Below are 18,158 nucleotides of genomic sequence, written 5' to 3'. Positions count from 1 at the left end.
ACGTTATCCACTCCCCTCCTTGAAAACAGCAAACATTTGATAGAGTTCAAATTCCTTGGCTAAACTCACAAGGCTCTGTCATCTGACCCTCACCTCCCTGGCCTGTGGCTGCAGCCCAAGCACCATCATGCAAAATTACACCTCTCTGGGGGCTATGGAAGGGGAGATCCACTACCCCCTCTCCCACCACCTTTCATCTGGTTCTATAAAATATTCGGTTGAGGGGCTGGAGAGAGAGCTCAACAGTTGAAAACACTGACTGCTCTCCCCAAAGACCAGGATTCAATTCCCAGCAGCCACACAGCATCTCACAACAATCTGTAACTCAGTTCCAAGGGAACCAAGGCCCCCTTCTGGCTTCCTCGTTCACCACACACACACACACAAACACACACACACACACACACACACACACACACACACACACACACACACAAATAACAATAAAATGAAATATTCAGTTGACAGTTGGGATGTGGCTCGGTGACAGTGCATTTGCTTAGCATACACCAGGGCTATTTTTAACTGTTTAAAGAATTTTCATACTGTTTTCTAATGGCTGTACCATGTTACACACCAAAAGACAAACACCACATACATAATTCAATCTACCCAACATCTTTGAGGGCAGCAAATTCATAGAAACTGAAAGCATAATGGTGGTTACCAGTGGCTGGGTGGAAAACGTGAAGAGATACATTGTAAGTAGCAAGTTTCAGTTCTACAAAAAGAAAGGGCTATTAACACAGATCTGAATCGCAACAGTATGAAGCTAGTTGTTATTATCATTGAACAATACATAAAAACTGGTGAACACAGTACATCTGACCTTTGGGTGTTTTTTTTTTTATATTCATTTTTAGTATTTTTAATTGGGGAGGGGGGGTGCGTGCACATGAGTGCAGGTACCCTTGGAGGCTAGAAGAAAGCATCAGATTCTCTGCAAATGGAGTTACAGGTGGTTGTAATCCCTATGCCCGTGCTGGGAACTGAGCATGGGTCCTCTAAAAGAACAGTACTTGCTCTTAACTGCTGAGCTATCTTCTCCAGACCCTATATTTGTTTTTTATAATTAAAAAATAAATCCAGGGCTGAGAAAGCTGCTCAGTGGCATGTCATGTCTGCCTAGTATGCATGAGGCCCTCCCTATGTGCTAGCTAGCCCCAGCATTAAATGCTCCAGGAAGTCTTGGGCCAATGAGATGGCTGAGTGGGTAAAGACTCTTGCTGCCAAGCCTGACAACCTGAATTTGCCCCCTGGGACCCACATGGTAGACAAATGGGATCAACTTGTCCTCTGACCTTAGCCACATGGCCACAGCACGCATACACACACTCACACAAACAATAATGCACAAGTCTTTTTGATTCTTTACAATACCCTTTAGAAGTTCACTGTGTCTGTGCATAGAACACTCCATGGCAGAACATCTGGGAGTTAGAGTACCGAAGAGGCTGGCTAACCTCTCTCTGAAAATCTGAATTTAAAACTTTTTGAGTACTAAAAGTGACGTCACCAGTGGGAAATTCTATACCCAACCTCATAGGTTGAATCAAAACACAGGTGCACTACAGTCCATAAAATCACTCTCAGGCTGTGTGTACAGGTTGCACATGAAACAAAAGGGTTTTGTGTTTTGACTTGGGCCCTGTCCTCAAGCTGGTCATTTTGCTGCAGACACTCCAAATCTGTGAAAACCAAATCACTTCTGATCCCAAGCACCCCGAATGGGGCACTGACATCTGTGATAGAGGCCAGTTCTGAGCAAGAAAGTACCATGGGCTACTCTAATGTGCACAGGCTCTGATGTGGTGTCAGAGGCCACTGGAATCCTCAGGCACACTGCTCATGGTGATGCAGAGGAAGATCTCTGATGGGAGAGTGTTAGAGACACAGTCTAGTCTACCTACCTCCTCCACCTCATTCTAGGTACCAGGGAGGAGGCAGGGCAGGAGCAGGGTGAGATGGACAGACAAGTCAGAGGACTGGAGTCAGAACAATGAAAAGATAGCTCTATTTCCACACTTCCTGGTGGTTACTTACCTCACTTCTTTCAGGGTTCTTTCTCAGAAGCCTGGCTCCTCTGTTTTCCAAATGCCTTTGCATTTCCCTTCCCTCCCAAAACAAAACCTTACACAGAGTTCAGAGGCTGTGCCCAATTTGACAGCAAACAGCCAAGTTCACTATGAAAGCCTTTGGCCCCACGTCAGGGCTAGCCAAGCACAGCATCCAAAACCAGGAGATTGTGTTTCTTTTAAACACCAGCCTATAAATAGGGCAAAGACCCAGGAAAATACTTAGAAGTGACAATCATCACCTCCTCCAGGCCCCCTCCTGGGAGCCTCCACCACCCCACTTTCAATCTTTCCATGCCTGCAAATTTCTACCCTGGGATGGTTCCCCATGACTGTGCCATCTAATCATCCTAAAGGCTCCACTAAAACGCTCAACACAGCTTAATAAAAATTTATTTTAACTGCTAAAACTCTCACTAGTACAGTTAACAAAGGCAGACTTATGGATTTGGGGTAGTGGTTTTTTGTTTGTTTGCTTGCTTTTTTCCAATCTTCAACTTGTGTAACTTGAGAAAATAAGCCATTAGAGTTACCTTGCCAGGCATGAGTTCCAGGACAACCAGGGCTACAAAGAGAAACTTGTCTCAAAGGAAGGAAGGAAGGAAGGAAGGAAGGAAGGAAGGAAGGAAGGAAGAGTTGTCTTTCTTCTTCCTCTCAAAAACTCAATTTAAACTGGGTGTGGTTGCATACTCCTTTAATCCCAGCATTCAGGCACTTGAGAGGCAGAGGCAGTTGAATCTCTATGAGTTCAGGGCCAGCCTGGTCTACAGAGTGAGGTCCAGGGCTATACAGAGAAACCCACTTTCCATTCTGCAGCCCTCGACTGAGAATTCAAACATGGAAGCCTCCAAAACAAGACTCAAATGACTTACTGTGTTTCTCTAGCAAAGGTGGGTGAGGAGAGCTATGAGCCTCAGCGTCCACTGTGACTTGAAATATGAAGTAGGTATTCATATTAACCCTCTGTTCCCCTAAACTAAGCTCAGAGAACTTTTTCTCCAAGCCTTCCAATGCCTCATTTTAAACATTTTCCAAAAGTCATGACGACAAAGTCCAGAGTTTTGTTTTTTATAATTTGGGGGAGGACAGGTATTAGTAATGGTGTCACAATTCCAAGACGCCATTACTCCTGAATTATTCCTGTTGAATGTGTGAAGGATTTAAGAGTTTTAGAAATGAAAGGAGGTATACATGGAAACCCCTAGAATATAATAAGCTTGAAGGGGCTGGGGGTGTAGTTCAGGGTGGGGAGCATTTGCCTAGCATGTGGGAGGCCTTTTGGTCCATTGCAAATGCCATAACAAACAAAAACCAAAAGCAAATTTTGGAGTTCGGGTGGGAAAGCGGTCATCCGGATCCAGGTCTTTTCACAGTGGGTCAGTTATGTCAGCTGTCCAGGGAAACCCGGGGCTCAGTCTGGGGTACCAGAGAAGAAAAAGGCCAACTGCCATCCTATCCCAGTCCCAAGAGACATGGGATTCCCACCAAGAAGCCTGGTGACCCTTCCTTGCTAGGAGAGGAGGACACCCCCCAAAGTTAGCCCCCCCCTCCACTCTCTGCTCTGGCCTAAGTTCACCTCCTGAGACCCCTCCCTGACCAGACTGGGTTCCATGTTAAGATGCCTTTGAGAGCTCCTCTGTAGGGATGCTAACAGTTTGTTTAATAGGTTGTCAGCCTGTCACACTTCAACTCAGTCCTCTACTTTGGGGGAGGGAGAAGGAAGAGGGGCTTCCAAAATACATCCGTGCAAAGGAGTGAAGGGTAAACCAAAGCATAATTTCAGTGACGCAGACAGTGCCGGGTCAGCCAGGCAGCCACACCGGAGAAGCCTGCGTGCCAATGCCTGTTCCAGAGGAAACAAAAAATAGAATTTCCCAGCTGTCCAAAGTCAAGCTGAACCAATTAACTCAGCTCACTTAGACAAAGCAACACTCCCTCGGTGGGCTGGCAAAGGTAGATAGATACTCCTTGGAGACAGGCTGAAGTTCTTGTCCTTGTGGCCACTTTAACTTCCCTGGGTGTCAGTTGTCTTAATGCACCCGAAGCAACCAGGTAAAGTACTTGGCAGAATGCCTTCCTCGGGGAGTGCTCCATAAAACTCAATGAATGTTAGCAGTGGCAAGAGCCTGCCTGCTTTTATTCACACCTTCTTTTCTGGAGTTTCACCAAATTGCTCATTTTGCAGATGAGGAAATTGAGGCTCAGGTAAGTTAACTGGTTGGATGAGGAAATGGCTCTGCCAGGAGGCAATACCAACTTATGTCTTCCCATAGAATAAGGATAATTTTAACCACAGTGCCCAATACAGTAGGATGCACTACCAATGCTAATTTCCCTTGCTGAGTAAAAACAGAAAGAAGGTAAAAGGAATACACTTAACAACAGCTAGGAAAGCCAGCCACCAAAAATCTGGTGATGCCAAACATGAAGGCACATGCTTATAATCTCAGCCTCCAGTGGGATCAGGCAGAATGATTTTGCATTCAAGGGCAACCTGGACTACATACCAGGACCCAATCCTAAAAACTAGCTGGGCCGTGATGGCCCATGCCTTTAGTCCCAGCACTCATAGGCAAGTAAGGCAGAGGCAGGAGGATCTTGTGAGTTCAAGGCCTGCCTGGTCTATAGAGTGAGTTCAACAACAGCCAGGGCTACACAGAGAAACCCTATCTCTAAAAACAAAAACCAAAAAAATAAAAATAAAATCAGATGAGCATACTGGCACATATCTTTAATCCAAGCACTTGGGAGGCAGAGGCAGATGGATCTGAGTTCGAGGCCAACCTGGTCTACATAATGAAGAAGACAGACAGAGCTACACAGTAAGACCCTGTCTCAATCAATCAATGAACCAATAAATAAGATTTATTTAAAAACAACAACTAAAATTAGAGCCCAAGATGTATCACAGTGCGGATGCTTGCCTGGGGCACAAAAATGCCCTGGGCTCTACCCCCAGCACCTGCATTCACAGCAAGAGGTATAACACAAGTTGAAGGCAGCACTGGTCAAGGTCACCCTCAGCTAGAGTTGAGTTCTAGGCCAGTCTGAGAACCTGCCTTAAAAAAAAAATAAAATAAAATAAAAAAACCTACAAGTTAGGTGCAGTTAATGAGAGAGTTCAGAAAGTAGAAAGGCCAGGAGGGCAGTCACGGGGTCTCAGGTTGGTGTGTTGGCACAGCTCACCCACAGTATGAGCAGGCGAGGGAAGACCTAACAATGTCTTCCTAGACTTCGCCTTTTTTTCTGTGCCTTTGACTATGCAGCCCACAGTTTGCAACAGTAAACCCCACCCCCACCCAAGCACAGCTACCTCCCGCTCCCACCCCAGGAATTTTCAACTAAGGGGCTGCTTTGTGATGACCTGGGCAACTCAGACCAGCTAAAAGCCAGTACCTCAGGTGGAAAATACCCAGGCTGCCATGGGCGGCCAGATGGGAACAAAGATTTTTGAGTTTTCAGTTTTTTTCCTTAAACCAATTTCCTGAGGCCTGAGGCAGCGCCCCAAGTCACAGATCAGAAAGCGGAGAGAGGCAGATTTTTGCAGATGAAGCCGAGGCTGGCAATGTTTTCTGCTTTCATCGGTCCCTTTCATTTCTTGGGTTTTCCCTTCAAAAGGAGGGAATTTGTCCAGTTGGAGTTGACAAGGCTTGGTGGGGGGGGGGGGGGGGGGGAGGTTAGGTGACAGGGCTGTCCTTGTTCATTTAAGCAAGCATCTAGAATTTCCTCCAAATCACACTGGTCTGATGTTGCTCAAATCCTTTTTTCTGACTCTTACCTGTCCACTTTGGGGGTGGAGGTACCACTGACAGACACAACCTCAAAATAAAGGGCGTTTTGTTTTTTCAAGCACCCTACGGAAACCGCCTGGCTTGTAAAGCTACTACCACCAGATGCACCCGGCTGCATAACCCCTGCCCACCCCCTTTCCCTTCTCCTTGTGTTTTGAAGTTTATTTTCCCACATTTAGCCTTGAATTCTTTCCTTCCTTCCCCTGCCACGGCTGAGGAGCAGCAGGGGGGGGACACTTTAAGGGCAGCTCAAGCACCATCATCCTCCCCTGGCCCCCACAAACAAAGCCCTGGGGCAAACCACAAGAGCTCTCCTCCCGAGATATTGTTTCCTCCAGGGAAACCATAAGCTGACCACCTTCTTCCTTCAGCACACAGAGACACAGCAGGCACCTTGCAGGGGGTACTGGGATCTTTCCAGAACCCCTTGGAATAGGAGCTAGACCAACCATGCATCTTTAGAAACTCACCCCCAGAAACTGCACAGGGGACAGGTGACTCTACTCAAATGCAACACCCCACCAGGTAGTGTAAACCTGTCTCCAAGGCTTCCTGAAGACAATTCTCTACATAGCCCATGATCCCTTAGGCACCTAAATTACAAGTCTTATCTCAGTGAATGTCCATCTGCAAACTGGAGACAAAACAGGTTACTACCACTAAGATGTGTTCAGGTTTTCTCAAAAGTTTTCAACGTTAAAGCAGTCCATGGTAGGGCAAGGATGAAGACGGGTTTGTTCCCATTTAGGAAAACAGGAAACTGACCCTGAAAAGAACTGAGGAGGTGATGTCGATTAAATGTACCTGATCAGATCTATAGTAGCTTGGCTAATCTAAACCTGCTCCAATCTAATCCTACCATTATTGATAGGAGGCCATCCGCACAGGGATGGATGGTTGGGGCTGAATCCTCAAAGAAACAGGTTCCGAGGAGTCTCTCACACCAAGTTGGCTTAAGGTTCCAGTTGAGATGGTCAGCCAAGTTTACCATGGTGAGGTCAAAGCCGTCCACTGGGTTTGTGCATTCTCAGACAAGAGACCCCACAAGCCAACATCCAGGAAACTTTCCTTCACACTCTCCTCCCTCCCTGAAAAGGGACTACCTGGTTTTAGGTGTTCGTTTGTGCAACCTGCTACTTTGGCAAAGCTTAACTCTGAGTCTTATCAGCTTGATAAGACTTCCCGGAAGCCAGGGAGCGTCCCCAGCATTCCAGCCTCAGGCCTTCCTCCGGCACTCAAAACACTTCCAAGCCCACTGCCCCACTCTTGACAGAAGCGACCCGCGGGTATGTATGTTTCTGCCAGCGATGGCTCTGGGGGCTCTCAAGGAAAACTATATTCAAGTTCTTAAGAAAGGTCGAGCGGGCGCGGCAACGGCCCAGGAGCAGGAGGTGGAGACGCGAGGGGTGGCACCCGGCTTCGCTCCCGTACTCCGGGAGCGTCTCCAAGGAAAGATAAACGCCTTTATCCGCCCCACAGTCTCCCTCCAAAGAGGGAGGCACCCGCACACCCACACTGAGCCACCGCGGGGCCCAGTTCACCTTAGAGTCAACCCCAAATTTTCTCGGAACCTACTAGGTTCTGACCAAGCCTGCGCGCGTGGGAGAAACCCTTGTCTTTGAACTAGAGACACAGATCATTCGACCTGACACCTGATGAGGAATTTCCTCCTCAACACCCTGGGACCTCTCGTTGGCTTGGAGGGGTGTCATCTCACTTTGTAGGAGGGAAGGGTCCCTAAAACAGGGCTGTAGCCCCAACAGTTTCAGGTGCGTGTGGGGGATTGAGGCGCTCGACGGCTCACCTGTAGGATCTTGTCCAGGCCCTCTTGGCTCAGGCACGGAAACTCCTTGAGTAGATGCAGTTTCTGTGTATAGTAGTTTTTCTTGGCCTCCTTCCAGTGCGGCTCCTCCAGCACTTCGAAGATCGCCGCCCCGATCGCCAGGTAGAAAATGATGGCCGAGGTGAGTAAGGGACCCCGGTCCACCATGGCTCTTCAGTGGCCACCTCCTGAGAAAACGTCCCCTAGTTCCAGCGGCTCTGGGTCCACCGGTACTGCAGCCCTGGACACAGCTGTTTGAATTTGGAGCTCCGCATGCGCAGTGCCCGGTACCCCCCGCGCGCTGCTCCCGGGACAGTTGCTTGGCCAAGTTGGCTCCGTGAACGGAGGAAACTGCGTGGATCACGCTCACGCAGGCCAGGATGAGCGCACACCAAATGGGGTCTGGGGCCACCCCCAGTCTCTCGATCCTGAAGGGTAGGGTGAAACTCAGGACCCACGCCGGGAGACACGTGTGCCGCCCTGTGCGCGCGACAGTACGCCGAGCGCGCCACCGCACCGCTCTTTAAGCAGCGCTCAGCCCGCCCGCGCCAGACCCTGAAATGGGTGTGGTCTAGAGCAGGACCCGCCCCTCCCCGCCCCTGACCCCGCCCACCGCGCGCCTGAAGTCTCTGCCTCAGGCACCTCCATGCTCCAGGCGCCTGTGTCCAGGACAAGGCTGAGTGGCTCGTCCAGACCAGGATTTGCGGTCTACAGGATTCCAGTTGTGTATTGGCAATTGATGTAATTAGCTAAAACGGCCGTGCACCTTATTGCTGAGGCCAGAAATATATTGATAAGCCGGGCGTTGGTGGCTCAGGCCTTTAATCCCAGCACTCGGAAGGCAGAGGCAGGCGGATCTCTGTGAGTTCAAGACCAGCCTGGTCTACAAGAACTAGTTCCAGGACAGTCTTCAAAGCCACAGAGAAACCCTGTCTCAAAAAACCAAAAAAAAAAAAAAAAAAAGAAAAGAAAAAGAAATATATTGCTAGTGTTACTCTCATGTCCAGATGTTTCTTCCCAGAGAGCTTAGGTTCCTCACCTATCCCTGGGACTCACACAATTACCTACCAACCTGGAGTAAGGGAATTCGATTGAATTAGGATTAATTCTAAACCCAACTCTGAGCATCTAAGAGAGGCAGCCGGCAGCCACACCCACGCTGCAAAGTCCTCTTCCTTACTCCCAAGCCTACTTAAAATTATAACACCACTTCCCCGACTCCCGGCCACAACAGGAATACCAACTGGAAACGCTAAAAATGTTTTCTGCTCAATGATGCGTCTATCCACAAACCTGTAGTAAACAGTAGGGCCAGGTGGTGCGCACCTTTAGTCCCTGACCAAAGAGGTGGGAGGCTCTCTTTGCATTCGAGGCCAACCTTGTCTACGTAGCGAGTTCCAAGTCAGCCAGAGCTACATAGTGAGACTCTGGCTCAAAAATAAACAAGGCCAGTCATGGTGGCTCTCACCTTTAATCCTAGCACTCAGGAGGCAGAATCAGGCAGATCTCTACGAGTTCTTGGCCAGCCTGGTCTACATAGAGTTCTAGGCCAGCCAGGGCTACACAGTGAAACCTTGTCTCAGGAATAAACACTTGATAATAAGTACAACGAAGGTATGAGTACATACGTCAAAAAAAAGTCTAGGTTATATCTCACTTTGCTTGCTTTTCTGAGCAAGCAAACCCTGGACAGACTGCATATTTTTGTATGATCATAATCAGGGTTTGTCGTTAGATCCACTTCCCAGTAAAGACATGGAAGCCCTTGAAGAATAGTTTGTGAAGTCTCCACTAGGGCAAGTCAGAGGTTGGAGGTACTAGAACCACAAACTGTCCCCCACCTCAGGCCTCTGTGGAGGCAGGTACAGCAGAGGCCAAACTCCCTAGCATCTCCTCAGGGTCTTTTCTTTTTGTGGTAGACAGGTGATTAATCTTCACAGGCAAGAGTTACAAGAAGGTTATCTTTTATCTCCAAACCTTGCTGGAGCTGAAGGACTAAAGCTGAATCTACACTGCTGATCAATCATTGATTTTTGTTTTGTTTTGTTAAAGACAAGGTCACACTAAGTAGCTCTGGCTGTCCAGGGACACACTATATAAATCAAGCTAGACTCAGACTCACAAAGATCCACCTGACCCTGCTTCCCAAGTGCTGGGACTAAAGATGTGGCCTCCATGCCTGGCCTTGAGTCATTGTTTTGTAGATCTTGTTTGTAGATTCTGAGCATGCCCTGAGGGAGAAGTCTAAGCAGGAAACAGAGAAAACCCAGGTTTCCGGAACAGGAGAGGTGACTTAGCAGTTAAGAGACTTACTGCTATTGCAGAGGTTCCAGACTCAGTTTCTAGCACATGAACTGCAGCTCACAACAAACAGCCTGTAACTCCAGTTCCTGGAGATACAATGTCCTCTTCTGACTTCTGTGCTCTCTCTCTCTCTCTCTCTCTCTCTCTCTCTCTCTCTCTCTCTCTCTCTCTGTCACACACACACACACACCAAATGAAATAAATAAAATACATAAATAAATAAATAAATAAATAAAAAGAAAACCCAGGCTTCATAATTTTGGATCCCAGAGACCGTTTCCTCGGGGCATTTCCAGCCAAGGCTAACCCTGGACCATGTCTTAGGGTGACCCTTCTTCAGAGGACACAGTTCTCAGCAGAACCAGTCTCGTTCCTACCCTAAGCAGGTTTCTCTTCTCTATCCCCTTCTAACACTTATCCCTCCAACATCTCTGATGTAGTCTGAACCCCAGTCTCACAGCCTCACTTTCCAAGCCTCAAGTGTATATGGAGACCAGATGTCTGTCCCAAGTGTGCCCAGACCTCCCCATGGCTAGGGTTCACCCTTTTTGTGATAAAGTCAGGGGCTGCGTGGGGTGTGAACGCTTCAACCAGCTTGTGGTAAGCACAGGTGGAGAAGTCACCTGACCCTCAAAAAATTCTCTACCATTTTTATCTGCCCAGGCAGTTGTACTCTCTTCCTGAGAAGGAAAAAGGGGCCTCTCTCTTCTTATTTCCGCTTCACTGCCTCACAAAAACACTGTAGCATATACCGAGTCACTCTTTATTCAACGTCTCTCTCTCTCTCTCTCTCTCTCTCTCTCTCTCTCTCTCTCTCTCTCTCTCTCTCCCTCCCTCCCTCTCTTCCTTCCTCCCTCTCCCTCTCAGAGGGCCAATACAGGCATGGAGGTCAGTGGTCAGCCTCAAGTGTCACTCCTTAGGTACTCTCTAGCTTTCTATATTATTTTTTTTATTTATATGTCAGTGTGGGCTTTTGTGAATTTATGTGCACCATGTGCATGCAGGAGCCCACGGAGGCCACAAAGGGCACTGGATCCCCTGGAACAAGCAATTGTTAGCCTCCTTGTAGGTGCTGGGAATGACCTCAGGCCTTCGGCCAGAGCAGCGCCCGCACTCTCTACCTCTGAGCCATCTCTCCAGCCCCCAGTTTCATATTTGGAGGCAGTCTTTCCCTGACCTGAGACTGGCCGGTTAGGCTAGACTGGTTGGCCTACGAGCCTCCCCTCCCTCCCCAGAGCACCCCTCTTGACTTCCTAGCACTGGGGTTCCAGCACACCATCACCCTCTGCTTCTCCTTTAGACATGGGTCCTGGGTGTTGAAGTCGGAGCCTCATGCTTGCGCAGAAAACACCTCTCCAACTGAGAACTATTTCTCCAGCTCCGTTATTCAAAATGTTTTCATTTTTAGTTTCTCTTTGCTTCCTCTCTGTGCCTCCAACTCCTGTTGTTTTTTTCTTTCTGTCTTTCCCTGTGTCCAGGATGCTGTCTGTCCATCCTCCTCTGTGGCTCCAGCCCTCACCTTTCTGTATCTCCCACACTCCTTTTCTTAGCTCTCTCTTCTCCTGCCTCTCACTCTATTGCCTGTCTCCTTCCCACTTGAATGTATTCTTTCTCTCTCCCCTCTCTCTGGTCTCATATTTGGATCATGCTTTCCCCAGGAGACCAGGAGAAGACACAGCTGCATGGACACTGCTAGCATGAGCTATGTCTATTCTCTAAACAGTGAGACACCCAGTAGGGGCTTTTGTCAATATCAACATGTCTAAATAAAATGAGCCTGGAGGATGGAAAAGAGAAAAGTTTGTACTAGGAGGTGGAATGATAGGATACATTTTAAATTTTTATTAGTTTCATTACATTTTATTTACTTACATATGTATGTCTGTATACATGCATGCATGTGCACACACACAAACTTGTTACAGAGGTCAACACCCCCAGGAAAAGACCTCCAGATTCAATTAGATGATAATTTAGCCAAATTTATGAAAACTGCCAGCAGGGGTACACAGACTCTAAGCCAGAGAGGGAGTCAGGGAAGGGTTTTTAAAGGCAAAAACCACAAGGAGACCTTGAGTGTCTGCATAAGCGGGTTACAAAAGCCAAAATCAGTAGTTAGTCATATCATAACAAGCAGATGGTCACAGATCTACATTTCTGGGTGGTTGTCAAAGAATCAGAGTTGTAAGGAACTTATCTTTTAGGAATGTGACTCAGAGTTAAACAGCTATTAGGTACCAAGATGGATGACTAACACAAAATGGAGTTTCTTTAGCCATCATGAGCTTATGAAGAGTTCAGAAGATAGCTTGTGGGAATTGGTTCTCTCTTCCACCATGTGGATCCCAGAAACTAAACTCAGATTCTCAGACTTTGCAGCAAAGCACCTTTATCCACTGAGCCATCATGCTGGCCCATTGTACTAATCATTAGGAGCACTATCTCCTAAAAGACAGGTGGGGTTTGAGAATGGAGTTGGGATGACAGCAATTCTGACCACAGGATGTGCCTGAGTCCCTCTTGGAGAAATTGGCAGAGTGAACAGTTGTGCAGCCTAAGGTCATGGCAGGCTCTGGCCGCGGAAGTATACACACCCAGCTTTGTTTCTTCCTCGTTACAATTAGGCAACTCGATTATCCTCTTAATAAAACAAACACTTGATAATCCTTTTATTACTGTTTTTCAGATGCCCCTTCACTTACCACAGCCCACTGAGGTGAACCCACTATGGCCTGAAGACATCTAAGAGTATATTTACAGACCCTAGCCTGCAGAGTACCAGAATGCAAGACTGCAGTCTTGGGCAGTGGGATGCATCTGTGGTTTCCCATGAGGACTCAGTGTTGATAGAGAGCTGTGGCTAGCTGCAAGTCAGAACAGGGGAAAGGACTGTAGATCTCAATTGGAAATGTAGATTTTACTAAACACTTGCTGCTTCTATACTGTTGTCAAGTAAAAGAACCAGCAAGTCTGACCACCTATTTCTATTTAAGAATATAGCTGTTTAGTTATATTCTAATATATATATATATATATATATATATATATATATATTAGTTATATTCTATAACTAGTATAGAAATTATTTCAGAGGGAACTAATTTCCCTCTGAAGAGCAAATCTGATCAAAATAGTTATAGAAAAGGCCATGAAAAACATAAAGTAGAAAAAAAAAAAAGAAAAACATAAAGTGGTTCCATAACACTTTTACTTTTTTTAAGGTCACCAAAACCTTATTTCCTAAAATAACAAAAAGAACACAGAAAGACGACCCAGTGGATAAACGGAGTTGCTGCCAAGACTGACAACCTAAATTCAATCCCCAGGTCCCATACAGTGAGAAGAGCAGACCATGGCACACAGACCCACACTCCCCAACAAATAAAACATAAGAAACAACAACTGCTCCTTCAAAAAGAAAAAAATCCACACTGTGATGGTATAGTGTGTTTGTTTGCTTGCTTATTTGTTTGTTTTTTGTCAACTTGAAGCAAACTAGATTAATCTGGGAAGAGGAAGCTTAACAAAAAAAAAAAAAACGCCTCAATCAGATTGGTCTGTAAGTAAGTCTATGGGGCACTTTCATGATTACTGACTGATGTAGGAGGACCCAAATTACTAATGCATAATGTCACCCCTGGGCAAGTGGTCCAGGACTGTATAAGAAAGCAGGCTGAGGCCAGTAGTGATGTCATATACCTTTAATCCCAGTATTCAGGAGACAGAGGCAGGTGGATCTCTGTGAGTTCGAGGCCAGACTGGTCTACAGAGTGAGTTCCAGGACAGCCAGGGCTACAGAAAGAAACCCTCTCTCAGAAAAATAAAAACAAAAATAAAAAATAAAAAGAAAGCAGGCTGGGCAAGCCATGAGAAGCAAGCCAGTAAATAGTGTTTCTCCATGGTCTCTGCATCAGTTCCTGCCTCCCTCCAGGTTGCTGCTCTGGCTTCCCTTCATGAGGGACTATTCGCTTAAGATGAAATAAACCCTTTCCTCCCAGGGTGGTTTTGGTCAGTGTTTTAGCACAGAAAGAAAACTACAATAGATGCTCAGCTGAGGCAGGAGAATTGTAGCATTTAAGCTAGCCTGGGCTACATAGAGAGTTCAGGTCAGCTGGGCTAGAAAGAGACCATGTCTCAGACAAGGGAAACAACAGCCCCATTGCTCTCGATTCAGAAGACCAATAAGCAATAAGTTTATTCTGCTTTCATTGCTGTGTCAGGGCTATATTAATGTCATGTGAAATCACTTACATTGTGAAATTATCAGTAATAAACTTGCTCTGCTTCTCATGGATATTTAAAAACCTTTCGGGGAGGAGCTTCTCCTAAATATTCATGTCCCCAAACCCTCTCCCTTTGTTAACTAGAAAGGCTTTTTTGGCTGTGAGTTCAGTATCCATGAACATATGGCACACTTCTTGTTTTAGATTTACCAAAAGGAAACTCACAAATAGCAATAAAGTTGTGTTGTTGTTGTTGTTGTTTTAAATAAAAAAAAGAAGAAGAGGGAAGAAAGACAAGTTAGACAGGCCTGATGGAACATACTTGTAACCTGGTACATAAGAAGCAGAAGCAGGAGAATGACCACAAGCTGAGGTCACCCTTGTCTGTAGAAGGAGTTCCCAGATCACCTGAGCTACCAAGATCCTGCCTCAAAGACAAACAAAACAAAATAGCAACCACACATGGGATGTACTCCTATAATGTCACTACTGGGAATGTTGAGGCAGGAGGATGGCAAGTTTGAGGCCAGCTTGGCTCCACAGGGAAATCTTGTCTCCAACAGCAACCCCAACAAACAACAGGTGTAGCAACAAAATGCTATGCAAAAATAATGGAATATCACCCAGCTTTCCAAGAAAAGGAGATCCTGGCATTTGAACCTTGGTAACTCTATATCAAGTGAAATAAGCCGATCCAAAAGCAAATACTACACAATTCTACTGTTGATGAAGTTTTTGTTGTTTTTCAATGTTTTTGCTGTTGTTGTTTTGGTTTTTTTTTTTTTTTTTGGTTTTTGGTTTTTTGTTGTTGTTGTTGTTTGCTTTGTTTTGTTTGTAACCAAGCTAAATAGTAGTTTTCTAGGGCTTGGAAGAAGGAAGGCAGAAACTGTCACATGATGGATATGAGTGAGAATAAAGTTTCTTTACAATATGATAAAATTCTAAAGATCTAACGCCTGCCTCTGCCTCCCGAGTGCTGGGATTAAAGGCGTGCGCCACCAATGCCCGGCTAGATCTAAAACTCTTGTGCATCACAAAACACAACTGTCCTGGAGGTGGTGGTGTGTGAGTGTTTGTGTTGTATGCTTGTGTTCAAGTTCATGAATACACATGTGTGTTTATGTGGTGGCCAGAGGTCAACATGTGGTGTCTTTCCTTCTCTGCCTTGGTTTTTGAGACAAGGGTCTCTCATTGCACCTCACCATTTCAGCCAGACTAGTTGCATCAGCAGGCTCCTGTGGATCCTCCTGCACCCTCTTCCCACCCTGTGCCATGATAGCAGTCACATGCCAACATGCCCAGGGCTTTATTTAGATATGAACTCAGTTCTTGTTTGGACAGCAAGTTCTCTACCCACTAAGCATTCTCCCCAGCCCATGTTGTATATGCTTTAGAATCTGAAGACCTCCAGAACAACTTGGGGCTAGAGAGATGGCTCAGTAGTTAAGAGCACTGGTTGTTCTTCCAATGGACCTGGGTTTGAATCCTGGCACCTATATGGTGGCTCACAACCATCTGAAACTCCAGTTCTAAGGGACCCAACACCCTCTTCTGACCTCTGAGGCTACTACATGCACATGTTGAACGGACATATATACATGCAACCACAAAACATCCATACACATATTTAAAAAAAAAAAAACATGTTTGGACAACTAACACCAATACTCCTCAAAACTATTTCATAAAATAGGAAAGGAAGGAGGACTTCAAAAATCTTTTTATAAAACCAATATTACCCTGATACCAAAACTAGACAAAGATCCAACCAAAGAAAGAAATAAAGGAAGACAGGTAGGTAGATAGATGATAGATAGATAGATAGATAGATAGATAGATAGATAGATAGATAACTGGCCAATCTCACCAGTGAACATAGAAGCAAAAGTTCTGAATAAAGTGCTTGCAAACTGATTCAAGAACACGTTAAAAAGACTATCTATTATGATTAATCTGGCTTCATCAGAGAGCTACAGAGATAGTTTAATGTATGTAAGTCAGTAAATGTAATTCACCACATAAACAGACTCCAAGACAGGAACCACATTATCCTCTCATGAGATGCAGAAAAGGCCTTTGACAAAATCCAGCATCCCTTCATGATAAAGTCCTGAAGAATCTAGGGAGAGTCGGAGACATATGTGGACATAAAAAAAGGCAATATGCAACAAGCCCACAGCCAGCATCATGCTAAAAGGAGAAAACCTCAAAAAGATAAAATCAGCAACAAGACAAGGTTGTCCACTTTCTACATTCCTGTTTAATAACCACAACTTTTCAAGTCCAGGAATAATAGACATTACTAATTCGATGTAAGACATTGGAAGTTGCAAGAATCAGTCAGGCATTGAGGAGAACAATGTGGCTAAGGGGCAGTGATTAAATGAAGTAAGCATTGCTTTGGCAGGGTTTCAGCTGCTCTTAACGGCAAAGCTACGTGCCCTTTGCTCTGAGAGCCGGTCAAGCTATTACAGGCTAAAAGAGAGCCAAGCACCAACCCAGAATAATTAGTGTTTGAAGACTTCACTTAGGTTTCCACCATCATTTTAAAGCCCCACCACCACCACCACTCTTTTTCATGTATGTGTATTGTGGTGTGCACGTCTATATATAAGAACCTTCACACACGTGCGGGAACACGTGTGTGCATGTGGTTGTGGAGGTCAGAGACTGACATTAGTTGTCTTCCTCAATTGTTTATTGAAGCAAGGTCTCTTGATGAACGGAGAGCTTGCCAATTCAGCTAGCCCGGCTAGCCAGCTTAGCCCAAGAATCCCATCTCGGCCCACCAAGAACTGTGATTACAGGTTGACTACTTGCCCACTGGCTTTTATGGGGGCGTCTAAGGGTTTGAACCCTGATCCTCAACCTTACACAGCATCTCCACGTCCCTCAAAGTCTTTCCCTTAAAACAGATAATAGCAGAATTTCAACTACAATTTCCATTGACAGAAAAAGCACCTCAGTTATGAGACCAGCCCCTCCAATATGACAATTCAGAGGTACCTGAAGCTGTTTCTGTACCATCACAGGGCATGGCTGGAGCCCCCAACTCCAAAGCCTTTCTCCCCAGGGGCCACTGATTCCTGAATCCCACCATTTGAGAGTCATTTCTTTGCATTAAGCACTGCCTTCTCCCAATACCTCTTTTCCAACCCGGAAAAGGACATAACAGTGAGACGTGACAAATTTTATGTCTGTGCTTTGTTTGTTTGGATGAGTTTTTATGAATCTATGGCCACTTTTCTGAGCAGGGAAATGTACCTGTAAGCACAAACATGAGAATTCTACATAGTTTCTGAAGTCCACAAGACTCCTCTTCTTCCCCTCTGATCCCTTGCAAAACTGATTCTAATGGAAGATTCTATAGAGGCCTTTGGCAGGGACAGGGATGGGGAGATGGGAGTGGGTTGATGGGGGGGGTGGAATGTTCTGCCTCCAGTATGGAAGAAGAGAACAATGGAGAAAAGGGTAAATACTGGGGTAAATTTGAATAAACACAAATTCATCTGTTCCTATCATAAGGGTTCTTTAAATTAAGGTTTATTTTATTTTTTATTTGTATGTATATGTCTGTATATACATATCACACGAGTGTGGGTGCCCTTGGAGGCCTGAAGGAAGAGAGCACCAGATCCCTTGGAGCTAGAGTTAAGGGCAGTTGTGAGCTGCCTGAGTGCTGGAAACCAAACTCCAGCCCTCAAGAGGATTCTTAACCATTGAACCACCTCTCCAGCACCAATAAGTTACTTTTAAAATGTTCGCTTTAGCTAGATATTTACTAAATATGACACAGGATGAGACATAAAACATTTATTCATTACTAATAGCATCTCATTTAATGGAGACAATAACACTATGAGGGACTGTGAGCCTTTTTAACCAATTAGGAAGCTAGGGTTTAGAAAGAGAAAACGGCTTGCTCAAGGTATCTGTGCTGAGC

General features: G+C 45.7%; 1 protein-coding gene across 1 annotated transcript in view; it reads right to left on the bottom strand.

The window, feature by feature from the left end:
* The window catches only part of Kcnk5 (potassium two pore domain channel subfamily K member 5), a 44,829-nt gene extending 36,612 nt beyond the window's left edge, over positions 1 to 8,217 (bottom strand). The window contains exon 1 of the mRNA XM_027387595.2: positions 7,671 to 8,217. Coding sequence (XP_027243396.1) covers positions 7,671 to 7,856 — 186 coding nt within the window. The 5' untranslated portion in view covers positions 7,857 to 8,217. The remainder of the gene's footprint in view (positions 1 to 7,670) is intronic.
* Between the last annotated feature and the right edge of the window lie 9,941 nt (positions 8,218 to 18,158).

The sequence above is a fragment of the Cricetulus griseus genome, assembly GCF_003668045.3.
Source record: "Cricetulus griseus strain 17A/GY chromosome 1 unlocalized genomic scaffold, alternate assembly CriGri-PICRH-1.0 chr1_1, whole genome shotgun sequence".
Classification (NCBI taxonomy): Eukaryota; Metazoa; Chordata; class Mammalia; order Rodentia; family Cricetidae; genus Cricetulus; species Cricetulus griseus.
This window is presented reverse-complemented; position numbering and strand designations above follow the sequence as displayed.